At 35.4% G+C, this 18,146-nt stretch overlaps 1 protein-coding gene across 9 annotated transcripts in view; it reads right to left on the bottom strand.

Annotated features, from left to right (window-relative positions):
• The window catches only part of DMD (dystrophin), a 1,137,868-nt gene that overhangs the window by 37,247 nt on the left and 1,082,475 nt on the right, over nt 1–18,146 (bottom strand). For 5 of the 9 annotated variants that reach the window (XM_085319436.1, XM_085319446.1, XM_085319443.1 and 2 more), the window contains 6 exons: nt 16,133–16,299; nt 13,772–13,883; nt 8,191–8,327; nt 7,397–7,435; nt 2,064–2,129; nt 978–1,043 (listed from right to left, as the gene is read on the bottom strand). In XM_085319436.1, the coding sequence (XP_085175562.1) occupies nt 978–1,043; nt 2,064–2,129; nt 7,397–7,435; nt 8,191–8,327; nt 13,772–13,883; nt 16,133–16,299 (587 nt within the window). The remainder of the gene's footprint in view (nt 1–977; nt 1,044–2,063; nt 2,130–7,396; nt 7,436–8,190; nt 8,328–13,771; nt 13,884–16,132; nt 16,300–18,146) is intronic. The other 4 variants (XM_085319439.1, XM_085319442.1, XM_085319437.1 and 1 more) reach the window with 3 other exon arrangements.

The raw sequence follows: 18,146 nt of genomic DNA, 5'->3' as shown, positions 1-18,146 counted from the left end.
TATTAGAAAGAAGATTCCGTCTGAATTAAAAAAAAAAAAAAAAGTTACACTGTGGTAAGGATCACAGTATGTACAAGAGAAGAAACTTAAGAATGTTGGGCATTGTTTTTTTTCATACTTATTCATACTTTTTTTTTATTCATACTTTTTCTACACAGTTAGTTAACTAAGAGCAAATCTTCAAGCACTCAAGTGATTTATGYGCTTATATGCTGTTTTTGAAAGCATTACCCACAGCTAGTTTTCTGGTTCTRTGCACTCAGAGATAAACAAGACAAAACAAGCCATGGAAAAGGAGAAATACATAATCAAGTCAGAACAGAACAAAAATGTCTCAGTATATTAAATTGAACTGATTTTTTGAAAATATTTCAAATTGACTTTTATATATGATCTTAAATATAAAAATAAGTATTTAAATATAAAAGAGTAAAATGAATGCTCGTCAATGATCTGTCCAGCTTAAGGTTTATTGTTTTTGATATTTCATGGTGAGGATGAGTCACTCCCAGGCTTTACTGACAATGCATTTCAGTTATTTATAGTCAAAGCATTTCTGCATAGTCTCACTATCCTTTTGAATGACGTTTTGCCCACAACAACATTTTCTAGCTTACAATAATTTCATCATGTTAAAGCTTGCAGTTCATATAGAGGAGGTGCCTTTTCTTTGTCCTTGAAATACATCAGATGATGAACATTTTTTTCTGAGTGCTTGTTGAAAAAATGAGTAATTTTTGTTGAGAAATCCATTATTTTAATTTTCAGAGTATTAACCACCTGTTGCATAAAACAGGTATTAAACTATAAAGCATAAATCCAGATATCACGATATATACCGAAAACATAAGTAGTTCATCACGAAATGGAACCAGGTGTGGGACATGACCACGTGAATTCTGCTTTATGGGATTTCATTAAAAGTTTAGATCTACACAAGAAAACACATATTAAAAACATTAGAACAGTCTACTTACATGCTTTCATTAGGTGAAATACTGTCATTTAGATAAGAACCATTGCTGTTCTCCATTTCTGCTAGCCTACGGAAAAACAAACAAACTCATTAAAATMAACAGTGTTTTTCAGAAATTTTGCTTGCTCTAACATTCCTGAAAGAATTAAAGAATGCCATGTTTTTGATGACAGAGCATTTGAAACACAGATGACTTTACATTCACTGTTGATTAGCAAAAGGTTTTGCAGTAAGCTATCACAAGTAATTGTTTATACATTACAATGACCTATTTAAACTCACTTCCTAGTTTTCAACTCTTCCTCTGAGGTTACGTTCAACTCCTCTTGATTAATTAATTTCACAATCAAAAACAGGCCTTGAGATGCCAGAGGATTCCACAAATTGTTCTGTATCTGTCAATGCTGTCACAAAACTGAAATGATCAGTCATTTCCCATTGGTTTTCAGTATTTAGTGTCTCCTAAACCTCTGTTGATCAGTAGATTTTTGGTGAGGGAAAAGAGGAAGTTGGAATAACTATTTTTCACTACCTTAGCCCTTGCAAATTAACCTGCTTGGTAGAAAAACRTTTTATTTTCTGAATTTGTGCAATTAACCCACTTCTCCACTGTTAAGAGCAGTATCAAAGTGGACAAACGAACTAAAGCAGTGACATACTGCTATTTTTATCATCCAAATCAAGGTCCTGTCTGCAGTACTTTTTATGATGAATTACTTAACACTGAAATGTGAATTAATTATGGTATTTGAGATTCATGTACAGTTTGGAGGTTTCAGCTCTTCTGATTTAAATAATTACATCAGGCTTTATATCAAAAAACCCACTGTTTAAACTGACTGCATGCCTTAACAAAGACCCCCACAGAAACTAAAGTCCATTTTTAATCAAGTACATGGTCTGGCATGCAAATTAGTTGATAGAATGATTAGTAGCAGTTAGGGGTCATACTCTGCACCCAGATCTGGGAAAACAAAACCCCAAACCCTAGTTTTCTTTAAGAACCATTTAGGTAGCAGCTAGCCTTTAGGATTTTTCAAAGGACTGTTTAAAGAAAGATTTGCCTAATGCCCAGCTGGTCTCCTACCTGCTAGCATAATGTTCAATGCGTGAATGAGTATCATCATGTGAAAGCTGAGGGGACGAGGCAGGCCTATAAGGCAGAAAACACTGATTAATCACAAACAATACCCCTTTAAAAGTTTTTTTTTTTTTTTTTTTTTTTTTTTTTTTTTTTTTTTTTATTAATAATTTTTTTTTTTTTTTTTTTTTTTTTTTTTTTTTTTTTTTTTTTTTAGACACTTTGGTATGACTTTGGTATGTCTATGCCCTCACATTTCTATGCCTTATGCTAATATTATGTTTGATAAACATTAAGTTATACTTCTGATCCCTTGCAACGTGTGTGCTTCCTCAAGTCACCAGTACAGTGTTTTGTGGTACCAGGCAGAATTATGACAATTTTGCAACTTCTCTCTGGCGATGACTTTTCCCTTTACAAATACCTGAAGAACCTTTTCCCAAAGAATTTACAGATGAGCTTTCTCTCTGATTCTTTCACACCTGCCCGCTCCATTCATAATTCTGTTTTCCTCACAATTGTGTGTGCTCTGAAAGCCTTACTCTCGTGTGCCATTGAAAACCTTTTCTGTATCTCCTTCCCTGTTCCAATATATATTTCTAGTTCAGTAGAAGCACATTCCATTTAAATACGCCTTTCAGTACTTACTCCATGATCAATTAGGAATAAATACGCAAAAGGTAAAATGTCTGAAATGAGCCTTTAATAACACACTGCAGAAACTGATGATTTGGTCTGGCTTCTTTCCAAAGTTACAATTTGAACCAATAAATAACTGTATTTTACTTGTTCTATTTTGGATTTCCTGCCTAACAAATGAGATGGTATGAGATCCTCTTCACTTTTTTCTGTCAATCAAAAAAATTAATGGGATTTTTCACAAGAATTAGAATGTTGTCCTCACTTCAATCTTGAAAACTGCACKGATACAATTATTTTAGCTAAATACACAGTTCAGAGAGGGCTGTACTTGTAGAAAGTACTGTAATGTGATGTGGAATTTTGCCAGTCTATTAGGATGTGCTAGAAAAACAAAAAATGATGCATCTTTCCAGACTGCAAAACAACTTCAAATTTTAGCTAAATTTCACCTTCTGTCTCTTTATTATTAGGATTCCTTTTCAGAAATCCTGATGGATAAAGTATTTCCCCTCACTTTAAATTGTTATGTACTGTGGTTCAAACTGGTTCTCTCCAGTGTGGATTGCATTACATTTCAAGAGTGTATTTAGTGTTGTAACTCAAAACTGTAACAGTTTTGGAGCGCAGCTGTTAGCAGCTTGATAATGCTGYAGTAATCTAGTAGAGAATCATTACACATTACTAGTCATCTTCCAGTATTCATATCAACCTGCAAAGTGCTTTAGAATTTCAGAATTCATAGAATGATATGCTGTAAATACAGAAGTCATTATCATCAATGCTTCTTCTTAGGGAATGAGAAAGCTTTTCTCTGTAAGACATAGGTCAAATATCAGGAATCTCATTTTGTCTGAAGCGAGCTTTGGCCTCCATTTCTAAATTTACCCATCATATATTCAAACATTACCAGAGCAAACCAGTAGATAAATACTCAGCTCACAGAGTTTCTCAGTACAACACAGATGCCTGAAGATGGGCAATTGATTCTCTGCAACCTGACATCCTATTTTGCCTAAGAATATCAACACTGAAGGGAAAAGAGTGGGAAAACAYTGCAATCTATCCAGAGCAGTGGATTATGGAGCAAGACAATAACATTTTTCTGATTAAAAAAAATGTACGCAGCATTAATTTATTTGTTTGACATACAGAATGTGTTAAGCTGGTCTAACAGATAACTATCAGTGAAAGAAGAGATCTTGTTCTCAGCGCACACAGTTTCAGCTCCTACTACTGTCTACAGATTAGGAAATTTGTGTTAAAAGTAGCTTTAGCTTTGAACAGGCTCCTTATCCTGTTTAAACACTGCACACGTGTTTGAACCAGTACAAAGGAAAGGACAGCACTTCATTGGGACCAACTGGCCAAAGGAGGAAGAGAAGTGATGCTCCTTTTGGCAGYAGTGCAAGATAAAGATTCAAACTGCAGCCTGCCTGCCTGCCTGCATGATTGCGTACCTGCTGCCACAAAACTAAGCTTTACTGCTAGAAGTGAACAACGTATGATTCTAGCGCACTACGTAAGTTAAAACTAACATAAATTGAGAAACATACTTAAAAATATGAACATGAATCTAGCATATATATCTTATTATAGAAAAATAAAATATTAAAACAGTTTTGTAAAAAACTGATCCAAAGCCAAAAAAAACCCAGATAAAATCTGATTTAATCCCAAATTCTATTCTCTCATTTTAGGCACTTCTACAATTCACTTGTAAAATAATTTAGTGGGTTACAAAAATACTTTTTATGGACTTCCTTCTTGAGCTAATTCTTCATATATTCTTGTCATGTCTTCACATGCTTTTAGGAGTAYCCAACTTTGCTTAGAATCAGACACAAGATATTAGGTTTGGTGCTCCTTATATTTGACCTAGTACACTCTGCTGAGGTGGTCCTCCTGCCTCTGTATTTAAAATATTTCAAGGACTTCTGTAGAGACACGTATATAACCCAAATACTTTACGTAGGAAATCGGCAATAGTTTTCTCCTTCTACATACTTCTGAAAATAAGATAATTCCTGAGGTGGGAATGAAAGTAGAAAGCTTAGAGTTTTATTTTGTAATAATGCCAAAACATCCTCAGCTTTAYCTTGACGTTTTTTCCTCCTATAACCAAAGAGTATATATACATAYATATTTTAAATACACACTGTGCTGGCTTAAAACTTGTTCAAATTGATTGTGCCTCTCTGCCAACTACAGGCACGCAATGCAGCTACATTTTCCTGTTCATCTACACTTCAGAATATACTGCAGTAACAATCTACCTCATTGAGTTTTCTAAAAATTTGCTTATAAAAGCAAACATGTTGAAGAGTACCATAAAGCTTTAGAGTTGAATTTAGATGTTTAAAGGCAGACTTCTGCTAGTATCTGAACTAGCCTGAGAACAACTGTGCTGCACTGCAGTCTGTTGTGCAGACACATTCTTAGATGAGTATCAGTCATCTAGAGCTCACCATCCTTACTTTCTGAGGACATGTAACCAGCTCACATAATCAGTCTGAGTAGCCACGAAGGAGGCTAGGAAACACAGCCAATATTTAAACAAGATATAAATTCCTTTTACTAAGGCACCATATTTACATTTTTCAAGATGGTGTCTGCAGTAATAGCCTTAAGAATTCCAATAAGGTCAAGTGCCACTTGAATGGCAAATACTGCATTCTGTAATTCTCTATGCTCACAGAAACTTGGGTGAAAAAGACGAAGACATTTTTCTTGCTGTTCAGCATTTCAGTTGATGTTTCTTGAAAGTGTGGAATCTYGTAACTGTATGTGTCGCAATGACAGTTCCCAGTTCAAGCAAAAAGAATCACTAACTTCTAACAAAAAAAYGAATACATATATGTAGAATATATATTATATATTAGAATATGTTGTTGATGCCATGATTGAGCTAGCACTGTTGAATGCTGTCAGGTTATGCTCTTCTGGAAGACTTCAGAGATTATCATAAAAAAATAAAAAGCACCAGAATAAGACAAGATCTCAGAAGACACAGGAAAGTTTTCTGATAATCAGAGTAAGAGGTTTGCCTGCCAAAGCTGGAATTAGCATTGTAACTGAGAAATAGCTTTAAACCTGGCTTGCTCAGTAACTTGTATTATAAGCCTGGGGGTCTAGCACCAAGGAAAAGAATGAAGCTGGTAGAACAAAGAAAAATTATTTCCACTTTTTAATTTTCTGCTTTCTTGTCAGACCAGATGAAAGGACTGTATTCATGAAGATATCTAAATTGGTTGGTTAAGAGCTGTTACCTTTCCCTACAAATTCTGCTTCTTAGTGTTTCTCAAGCTGTTTCAAGTACCACATGCAAGTTAAACTCCCTGCAGTATATGACCCTTAACCTTTGGTGTGAAGCTATTATCTTAGGCATGCCACAAAGTTATTTCTCTTAGTGAAATAGAGGCACTGCGCCTTACAGTTAAGTATGCTACTCATGTTATGTCCAAAACAGTAGTGACATTCCATATCATCCAAGCTTTATTTAAAAGGTTACTTTTAACTTGTCAATTTGTTTTAAAGATAAGAAATCTAGACCCACAATTTTGTATATGGTATGCTGCTATTACTCTCAGATGCATTTACAAACACAAACACAACCTAAAGTTCAAAGCCCCTCTATTTCAGTCAGGCTCTAGCCTTTGGCACTTTCTATAGGTGGATCATCAACCACATGTGKTTTGCAGTAACATGTGGATTTCTTAGTTGCTTAAAGTCAGCTTCCCAGAGGAAGAGCACTTCAGCTGCCTTCACAACGGCTTGTGCTCCAAATGAAAATTATAAATCAATATGCCAATGTATACATTTCACTACTGTTTATTCTATCAAAAATTCAATGAAGGCGCAAGCCATATACATTTAACCATGTTACTAGAAATATATAAAATTATACTTATTAGTAGCTCAATATTAATATATGAATTAAAATATTTATTTCACATTATTCTAAAATTATTCATATAACACAAGTAGCAAATGCCACAATGCTAAGTATATATCTTTAGTTTATGCTAATTGTATTACTACAACAGTAAGACAATGTACGTGCAGGAATGGTGCAAGAATAAAAATCCAGTTCATAGTTAAAAAATTCTGCTCTTAACTTCTGAAAAGATACAGAAAACTTATTTCTCCATTTTGATCTGCTTTCATAAGTCCTAYCATAGCTAAAAAAAAATAATAATAAAATATCCAGTGAGCTTTGGATTATCAGGGCATGTGAATATGTAAGTGCACATTAATTCGCATAAAACCTAAACAATGGCTTTATATACAGAACAATGTCATTTCTGAAAGTGAATTAAATCCATAAAGTTCAATTTATATCTTTCAAAAAGCATTTAGTTTACATTCAAAGGGATCCATACTTATCCAGAAACAAAGATTTTTAAATGACAAAATCTCATAAGCATTAGTAGGACACTGCACCAAAATCCCACTTAATTCAAGGAATATACATACTTCAGAGAGAGTATACAGTACACATTTCATGACTGCTGGGAATTCCTGGATTTATCCCATTCTATTAAAAAGTCTACCAGAGAAAATAATCACAAAGAAAGAAGGAAATGAACATATGTAAAATTAAAAAGGGAAACAAAAAAAANAAAAAAAAAAAAAAAAAAAAGTGAGGGAATGCAGCAGCAGTAGCAGCAGCAGCAGCACACTTCAGCAAAAGTACTCACGCAGAATCTACTGGCCAGAAGTTGATCAGAGTAACAGGACTGCAAGACAAAAAATGAGGAGGTGAAGAGAGAGGCAGAAGAAACTCAGCAGCAAAATAATTACAGAAAGGTTAAAAAAAAAATCACAACTGAAAACAGAAAATCAAACAGACCAACATGAATGGCCATGAAGAGCAACCAACCAAAAAGTGAAAAAAAAATAAAATCTAAAATTAAAAAGAGAGAGAAAGAGAGAGAGAGGGAGAGAAAGAGAACAAGCTGTGTGCAATTGCCATTAAACAACTGATTAAACTTGTAAGAAAACCAAAGGGAACTGGGTTACTCATTGATTTCTCCATATGTATCATTATTCCTTTTTTCCCCTCCCATAAACACTTCAAAACCATTTATTAAGACTGAATTTATAGGTCGAGAAAAGAAGAAATCAGCTGGGAAGTGTGTAAACATAGTAATTAATTAAAACACAGAAAGATATCCACTTGGAAAAAAATAAAAATTTAACAAAGAGATCATTAGTTTCCAAAACTTTGTACCAAATTTAAAAGCTTATAAGGCTGTCAGTAAGATCGTATTTTTCTTTCACTAACTGAAGCTTAAGTTCCTCTAAGGATAGATGAAATAAAGGGAATGGCAATTGGAATCCCAGCTTGTGTTTTCCTGTCAGCTAAAGTTAACAAAAACGAAAGAAATAAGGAGGCTTTATGCATTTAGGAAGTGGAGAGAGTTGGCACCAGCTGGGGAGCTCAAAGAGCATATCAAATGAACTACTACTTATACACTTAAGAGCTACTCACGTTTCCATGTTGTCTCCTTCCAAGACAGTTTGCACAGGCAGGTAGCCCATTCTTGGGTGCTTTGCAAAATATCTTTTTGTTCGAAATTTGTTTTTTAGTACCTTGGCAAAGTCACGGACATCTTCTCCTGAAGTTGTCTGAAAGCCACAAATCACAATGAAATCACCTTTCATGAGGCCGTTATTGTCTTCAGTCACCTCTTCCTTTCCTGGGGCATTTGAAAGAGCTGTGACCTCACCAAGCAGAGCTGCCAATAATTTGACCTCTGAAACCTCAAATTTTATGCATTTATCATTGTAGTGCTAAAATGTATTTAAAAATGATGGAGCCAGGAGGGTGGAAAAAGGAAAAATGGAAGCTCCAAAACCTGTAGTAACAGTCTTGTGTCTCTTCTCAAGTGATCTGAAGATTGTGAACAATAATTAGGTAAGAGTGTCATTTCTGATTTGGCTTGGGATTCTTCGCCTGTTCTCTCTACAGCACTAAAATGCCTGTAAAAGAAGTCTGTCTGTATGCCCAGCAAACTGCTTTTCTGATCGACTCCTGTCTTACTACGTATTCTTTGTTTACAGCTCAGAGATTTGCCAGTCCATGGAAGTCAGCCTAATACTGGTAAATTTTCTTTTAAGTTTCCCTTCTCAGCCTGTAACGTTTTGATCAAAGAAGAGCAGAAAACTGGTAAGAATTGCTGAAACTTCTTAGATCAGTTGTTTCTTCTTGTGTCTGTTCACTCTGAAGCTAGCAGGCATTTAGATCAATAACCTGAAAACAGCGCTATTTACACAAAACTTTCTACCTTGTAGCACTCAGCTCCCTTCCTCCCATAGAGACCAGTACAGGAACAAAAAGTAGAATTCATCTCCTAAACACCAGAACGAGCCAGAAAGCGTTCAAAGTATCTCTGCTGGGAAGATGTAAGACTTCTTGTGAGTATGACTAAGAATCAGATGATCCTTCTCTGAAGAATTTTAATGGAAGACTTCAGTTTTCAGTTTATATACAATTCTTTGCAACTCACAGGAAAACTCGACCCCGAAATACTGCAATTCTACCATAGGTTAAGTTTTTCCTGACCCACATAAGGATATTGCTTCTCTAGTATATTTAATTTGAAAGAAAGATATGAGGGAAAGTTAATCTATCTGACATTTTTTAAATAAGTTCTATGACTTCTATTTAGACAGGAAAGAGGTGCTGGGATCTATCCATCAAGACAACTTCCCCAGAGCCGCTGATACAAACATACATATACCTAAAAATATGAATTTTATATATATATACACACACACACACATATATATATATATATATATATTTAATGACTGCTCAGATAGAAAAATTTAGGATGCCCTGAAAAGTAATATGCAAAAAGACTGAACTTCTTTAAAAGAAAGGGCAGATGTTATGCTTCTACTGAGGATGCCTACCATCTTCTGCATAAGGCAGAAAGGAATTTGCCTCTTGGGTCAGTTTATCCTGCATGAAAATTCAGTGTGTTCCATGATTAGCAGAGAAGTAATATATCAGAACTGACAAATCTTTGCAGCTGAATTATTTTGGAAATTTGGCTGGTGATCATCAACAAAAGATAACTCCAAGTCCAGTTTTTACAGTTAAAGATTCTGATTGTCCAGGTACCRTTTTTTTTCCTCTCAAAATTATATTATTTTTCTTTGTTACAGAAGGAAGAAAAGATTTGGGGTCAAACACCTCAAATTTGATGCTGTCTCAAACCATTTACTCACATACGCTTTCATCAAAAKCCAATAATGAATAATATGTACTTATGTCTTTTATATACTCTATAAATAGAGCATATTTATGTTTTTCAATGTATAGACTGATGTAAAATCAGTTTAGTCGATAGAGACATTTCAGTCTGAAAGGTCCAAACAGGAGGGTGATAGAAGTCTCACATTTGACTTTTTGATTTTTCCCAATCACATACAGGAGATGAAGATGACACATGGTCTTAACAAAGCAACGTTTGTATTTTCAAGAAACTGAGACAATGCTCAACAATATTAACCATTACTTCTTCAACACCTTAGAAGTAAAGACATCTCGGGGAAGGGAGAGATTAAATAAGTTGAGAACACTGACAGAACTCCAGATGCAAAGGGATGTGCTGATAAGACCTAGCATTTTCCACCAGAGGGAATTCTCTGTAATGAATGCAATCTGCAGTGTCTGTTAAAAGAATTCCTATCAAGGTCAGTGTCAGGAAAGCAAACATAGCAAGTCAGCTGAAAAGGGAGAAAGGCTTAATATTTTATCTCGGTATAAATCGAATAAGCATATTTTTCTGTTTGTTTTTGTTCACTTGTGTCATTCATGAACATTTATTACCATTTTCTTGTAAATCCTTTTAATTGCTATTTTACTGTAACCTGGACTCAGTGTTTTCAAGCATGACTAACCATGATATATTCTTCCTCTTCCATCTTCTAAACTCGGTATGTTGCTTGCTCCCCAGAACTATTTACACGGGATCTTACTAGTAAAATTGTGGGTTCTCACAGAAACATCACAATCTAGTCTCAAAGCTGGAATCGCAAGAGTCCCAGAAAGAAATAATGCCTTTTAAGGACAACTAGAAGCACCAAGCACTTCTCAAACACTCCAATTTTAATTTCAAAAATGTTCAAGGAGCTTAATAAAGGCAAATAAAACATGACTATTATGTGGACAAGCTGGTAGATTAAGGCTATTTTCAACTAAATTTTCTACTTTATTCCACAGATGTAACATTTTCCGTTTCAGAGCAAAACCATCCACMACAAAACTCTCATCAGAACTGATTTATGAGGAAGAAACAGGGGCATTAAATTTCTTCACCTTCAGCAAACCAGCTCTCTTAAATCAAAGCAATACACAGGCAGCTGGGCCCCAACCAAAGCTACTTCTTGACATAAGGTGAGTTTTACCGCTATCTGACTATCTGCAGTTTGGTTTAGACAAGCACTTTGCCAGCCCAGCATCCTAGATCTCAGCTGCAATTGTAAACACTTGCTGTATGAAGAAGTCTCAATTGACATGCTTGCCCCAATCAAGATTTCTTTTTCATGCCAGTGTGTCACTGTTAACCGCAACCACGAACATGATCCTACTTTTAAATTGCAGACTAGTCACTTCTTCAAACTTCATTTGAAACTTAYTTAAAAAGTTACTTCTCTTTGAACAATAAATTGAGCTGTGTTGCTTGCAAGAATAAACATAGGGGTTTTTTGGGGGGGTCTAAATAAAAATTAGGAAACTGCCTTGCCCTTACTCTGTCTCTCAACCTCTCACAGTAAAGTTATCACGTTCCTTGGACACGCAGCATGAGTTCTCAAATTCCATTTATGCAGAACTAAAGACTAGTTTCCTGGAAGCAAGRGGAGGAGAAATAATCCCACGTTTCGTTGCTAATTGTACACATCTAGCTATTTCAAAAATACACCAAAGAAGGTATCACGTGCTTCTGTACGTTAAAATGAATTCTCAGGTGAGAGCTGTGACTAGACCAAGAAGAAAAATGCTTTGTCACTTGCAAAACCCTTCACTCATTTAGAAAAAAATCACACACTAGATATGATGGCTTCAGTGGATGTCTTGTTCAGTCACACAGTACTTAGGTTTATTTTTTCAACAGCAGCAACACAAAAAAGGTCAGAGCTTGCTGTGTACCACATTCACTTTTTCCAGTTAATCCTTCTSTAATTCAGCTTACTGCTGGTACAGCAAGGCACAGCACATTAGCATGGAYTGCTGGAGTTAATTCAAAAAAAACGTATTGTCTGTAAATGGTTCTTTATTCTTATTTCAGCAATCTGCATGCAGTCACAAGCTTTCCGTTTCTCACTATATTCACCCATTAGTAATCTGTATTTTCGGGAAGAACAGAAATCTGTTGGACATGTATTGCAACGAGTTGCTTCTGGATATGGGAGCATCTCAGTCTTGCTTCATTCTTTTCCTTTCACATTCTCCTGAACACACATCTTAATATACAGGTTAGAAAATGGTAGCAGTATGTTGTTTTGTGCACTCTGTGCATCACTTACAAATGCCTGACATCACCTATTAGTAGAAGRAAAGTAGCAAACAAGGAAACAAAATAGTAGCCAATTTACTACAAATTTTTTCAGCTACAGTTGAAAGGAATGCTCTAATGTGGTCTGTGACTCACTCAGACCATTACAGTTTGCTCTAGGAATGCCTGCAATAGAAAAGTCTGTTTGGACTTGTCTACGTAGTTATAGAATTTCTTTCTGATTTGWGCAGAACCTTATGCAAATCCCCCTTTTCCAGTAACCTTAACCAGTACAGAAAGATGCTTAAAATAAGCAACTAATGAATAATGACAAAAAGCTAATAAAAACAAATTAGTTGCTCTTGCTGAGATTCTGATTAAATAGTGCCATACAGATACTACAGTTAAAGTCGATAGGGAATATAAAAATATGAATGAAATAAAATTAGTAAGAACAACGGTTTTGCTGTATTGCTGTATTTTCTATTTCCTGAATTTCTAAAAAATGCTGATAGTCAGATTTGTTCATGCGGCCACGCCTTTTAGGTCTGGGTGAAGATTTAGAAACCATTCTCATTTTTATTAGGTTAGCCATGTATAATTATAATGCTTTATTTTTATCATTTATATTTGACTAGTAGGCACAAGTATAAGACTAGTGACTATACTATCACATGAGCAAACGATAGCCAGAGTGTGCAATACTTCAATAGCACCACAAACAATAGAAAGATGGCTGACAGCTCAGTCACTCTTCATTGCGGAAGGACAACTTGAGAGCGCCTCTAATTTCTGTCACAGTCTGATCATCTCTGCCAAGGTCATAAGAGATCAAAAAGAGAAAGGAACACACCAAAAGAGTAATATGGAATTTTCTTTGTCAGCTGTCTGCTTTAAAAGAAATGTCTATGCACAAGTGATCCTCTTGAGAGGTATGAAATAAGGGGTAAGGACCCTGACTAACGCAGCACAGTACAAATGGGCTGCACTGAACGGTCTAGCTTCTAGTCTTCTGAGATGAAACCTACCTTGCTACTTTTAAGCACTTCCCTGATTTTTTGTATCATTAAGTCATCATCCAAGGAAAAGGCACTATTAAATAGTAAAGCACTTAAAGTGCAACGAAAGTATACTGGGGGGAGAGGGGGCAGGGAAATGTAAAGTGGTAACTTGCTAGGGAAAGGAAGAAAAATCTCACAGTGATACAGAGGAAATATTGTGACCTAAGATGCAAATATACACATTTGCACAAATCATAGGCTCATTGCAGAGAACATAAAATGAACTGTATAACACTGAACATGGAATAAATTGTTACCACACAATGAAGTACTTCGATACAGCATTGTACAAACAATGAAATTTAACTTCTATTTACTTTAAATTATTAGAGTAACCTCCTACTATGCTTTACAAAATGCTAGAGAGCATACTATATGAAAGACAATTTAATTACAGGAGGGGAAAAAAACCTACCCAAATGCTCCATTAGCTTACTCACAGCAAATTAAGTTTTTCCTTTCTACATAGTAATGAGAAGTAAGGGTCAGTAAAACAGCTACTTACTGGTGTGCAATATTCCACCATTGGATAGTGCATTTTATGACCTTTTGCAACACGACCGGAGAAGAAGCAACTTTGGCAGATATCATAGTTAAAGTGCTTTAAGCTTCTGTACCTAATATAGGAGGAAAAAAAATAAAAAGACATGTCTTCAGGGCTTTCCATATGAATGCTTCATGTCAACTTGTAATGGAGTTGTGTGTGTTAATAAGTTATTTTCCCTGAGATGTCACACAATGCACAACACAGTAGTGTTCACTAGCCACTGAGTGTCAGGTATCTCTGCCATCACAGAGCAATGAAGCACAGATACTTACCAAAGAATTACATCTTAGAAAAACAAACAATAAATACTACAAAATTTCTAACAATGGGCAACAATAAGGAATTCGACTGAATCAGTGTCTCTCAAACAGAAGACCTCTGGGCTTTCTGTCTCTGTGATCCTAACTTCATTTCTTTTCATCTSCATTGTGATTCTTGACAGAGAAATTCTTGAGCAAATAAGAATTACTTGTTGAGAAGAGTATGACTGACTTGAATTTTATGTTCTGCAAGCAAACTAAGAAGTTGTTTGTATGGTTGCTAGCATGCTCTATCAAAATAATTTGCAGGTATAGAATTCCATTCATGCAAAATCTCAATGCAGTCTCAGGCCATTATTTAGTCTCATCAGTTCTATGAGACAGCTAACTGTTTCATCTGCTTGAAAGCAGCCAGAGGCATAGGAGGTGTCTTRTTCCAAATATGTTAAGCGGTTCAGTCACAATAACCTCAAAAGAGCATTGTTTTACATGTACTGAGGCTTACAGTATTAACTTTCTAAAAGCCTTCCAATACAGAATCTTTTTGTGAAGTATGTGAACAGAGGCTCAATGACTTGGAAAGTCAGAGAGAAAAAAAAAATCTGTGACAGACAGATTCAACTATCAGGATAATAGATTTATTATATAAATTTAAGAGACAGATGAGGTCAGACAAGTAAAACTAGATGCAAGCACACAGATCTAGTGTCTACTTTCCCAATTCTTGGTGTTTACTATGAGACTATCCATTCATTTGCCATCCTTTGATTTTCGCAGTGCTGCATTTTTTAATTCTACCTACTTGTCTTTGACTGTTTATAGAGACCTTATAAGTAATTATGTAGTTTCATAAACTGTATCTGAGAGCAGGAAAGTTGGTGACTGTGTTAAACTAGTTACACTTCAACTTTAGCTCTTCAGTAATATTTATCATTTGCTAGCTGAGGTACTCATGGGGAATAAAAGCAGAAGGAGATGAGTTTAGATGATCAGAGGAATCACCCTGCAGAATTAAAAATCTGATTCAAAACAACACATTCTTTACTTCCCATGTTTCTCATTACCTGTGGAGTTAGAGAGGAGAAAGCTAGACATGAAAATAACTATATATACATATAAAAGCAATTTCCTACTCTCCAATGCAGTGCAAAATGATGGCTTTTCTATGTGATACTGCTTGCTGTTGTTGTCTATCTGGTTTTTAGAAAAATATAAAAAGCTCTTCACAACATGATACCACAGAGGGATAAATGCCAATAGTAAAAGAAGACCATGAATAAAAAGGACACAAACCATACAAAGCAGCTATTAGGAAACCAAAAGATAAAATAAGTCTAAGCGTAATTGATAGCAAGTATTTACTCAGCTGCTAAGTAGATTCTCAACAAGCACACTGACACACAGCCATATTACAACACATTGGCTTATTCACTGCTGTAAAGTAACCATGGTTTTGACGGAGATATTTAAATACATCAGCAACACTTAAAAATCAAGGATTTCATATTATTGCTAAGTAAGTAGTGCTTACAGAAGATAAATTGAATAGAATCAGAACAAAGAAATGATTTTGATATAATGCTATTTCTAGCATACCAGGTTAATATTCCACCAACTAATTTTTCCTGCTCTGAAAAATGCACAATATCTTTACATGTCCACAAACTTTCATAGTATAAAGCAAGGAAATGATTTTAAAGAAATTCATTAGTATCCAATTGAGAAAATACAATTACATTTATAGCACAGATAGAATACAAAGAAAATCATATTAATTATGCCACCTACCAATACTTCTGTCAAAGCACAGAAGGAATGGAAGCAAGAGCAGGACTAAGAGGAAGAGATATCTTAACTGATAAATGGATTTTGTTATCTGATCTTCAACTCTTGTACCATTTTATCCAAGCTAAGTGTCACTCTCTTCCCCTCGCCCTGTCACAACTATTTTTTCCTGAACAACCTGCATAAAATCAAGAAAATGATTTGCCTGGAAATAAATATAGCCCTCAATCTACTGAACATTAGTATAGGCAGTAGAAGGAGAATTTGTTTCTACCTGAATCCAATAATTGGACACTCCTTACAGATGTTGCATTTAGCTTGGTGTTTGGCAGTTTCAGCAGCAGCCACTCTGTGCAACACTGGCAGCCACACCATGGACTGTGGTTCCAGCCTCATCCAGTCCAGAAACAGGGCTGCTTCAATCTCAGGCTTGTTATTGGCCTGTAATAGAGGGGAAAGAAAGGCAAGGGCTGAGCACAATTCATCTATGTATTACCAGCTAATTAGCAGTTCAAGCCATTAGTTTCCTACCTACTGTACACCTTTCCCCTGAATCTCCTCAAGTTTTTCCCCTAGTACATCCACCTTTCAAAATAAACAAAATGAAAAAAAAATCTTCCAGGATCCTGCCTTTAAACAGGAACTGAACACTATTAATAACATTTCAAATCTGTTTTTCTTATTTTCTATTACAATAGCACTACCAGCACTACCACATATGCTGTCACAGAGAGAATCATYTACTTACAGGATCATCTCCAATGCCTGATCTTGTGGTTTTGCCTCTCTCTTATCTGTACTTGCATAGCATTGTTTCTCACTTCTCATATTAAACAGACCGTCTATGTTCTGCAGTCCCTGAAGTTCCATGTCTATCAAAATTCCTTTCTCTTTAACATTCTTAATCACCACACTGACCCTTCTTCAAATTGCAGCTAAGGAAACTATTAAAATCGCTTTTCAAGCCTGTTAAACTCAAGTGCCTGAAAATCCCTCTTCTCATTCATCTTTAAATTTCTTGTTATTGCCTGAAAACACAATATAAATTTTGTCCCAAGAATGCAAAACACAGTCTCGTATTCCATGACATCCCATTTCCGCCCGTCTGCCAACAGCAAAAAAGCCTATGAAAACTGCTGGCAGTTCTCGTTCTCTGTCCTCTTCCCATCATATCCATACAGTGTAATCAGTTTATACATTTTTTCTACAATAACTTTCAGGAATCTGAGTCACAGAACAGTATTATTGCATCAGGCACTGTTCAAACATTAAAAACAAAATATACCTCACAGAACTTTTAAAAATACAAAACAAGAAACAGAAAACAAACGAGAAACACACAGTAGCAGGAAATAGTGATCAGTGGGGTAATGGTCATACTATATTGGCAGAATGTTAGCAACCAATTGTGAGAAAAATTTTCACAACTGATCTAAAAGAGAGGGCTATACGGGAAAACAATTAGTTGGGTTTTTTTAAACAAGCACTATTTATAAAGTTTGACAAACCAATTAACTGGATCAATAACTGCAGATTGAGTAAAACAAAGTTTCTTAGAGATAGAAACCCTCCACAAATGGAAAAAGCCAGTGTATCTTCTGAATAAYGTGTTGCATTAAAATGGACTTAAAATGCTGCTGCAATGCTTTGATTGACTAGAAATAGGATTTTTTTTGGTCAAGGTCTTCTTGGGATGTTTATGTTAATTTGGGAAACCATCTAAGGATTCCCATGACTATATTTAAGATCCATGTAAATGGATTTCTGGTACTGTCATACACATCCTTTTCAGATGTTTGGAGTAAAACCATCAAACCATACATTGAGACAAAATCTCTCACAATTTAATATTCACTACATGTCTTGTACAAAGTGAGAATAATCTCACTTTGTGTATTAAAAAATACACTGAAATTTGTCTGAAAACTTCTGTATCAAATTCTGCTACTCTGGCCTTTCACTTAGCTATAATATTTAGGTAGCACACATCCACTCCCACTTCCCCAGTAAAAAAGGGGAAAAAAATCAAAAGCACAAAACTCCAGCACGGGTAACAGTGTAGTGGTTACTGCCTTCCACTCTGAAGGACATCAACGAATTCAATAAAAYTAAATTAGTTCTATAACTCTCTTAAGAGGAAGACATACTTCTAAAATGGGATTTCATTTCTACGCCTATTTTTCAGTGAGTCACTACAGCAGTAAAAGGGGGGAGAGGGAAGCGGGAGATGTGACTTTCCTTGAATCACTCAGTGAGCGCTGGCTCATCCAGGAACTAAACTGGCAAAG

The sequence above is a fragment of the Rhea americana genome, unplaced genomic scaffold (genome assembly GCF_003343005.1).
Source record: "Rhea americana isolate MKP2758 unplaced genomic scaffold, rheAme1 scaffold_59, whole genome shotgun sequence".
NCBI lineage: Eukaryota > Metazoa > Chordata > Aves > Rheiformes > Rheidae > Rhea > Rhea americana.
The sequence above is the reverse complement of the archived record's forward strand: the minus strand, read 5'-3'. Positions and strand labels throughout refer to the sequence as shown.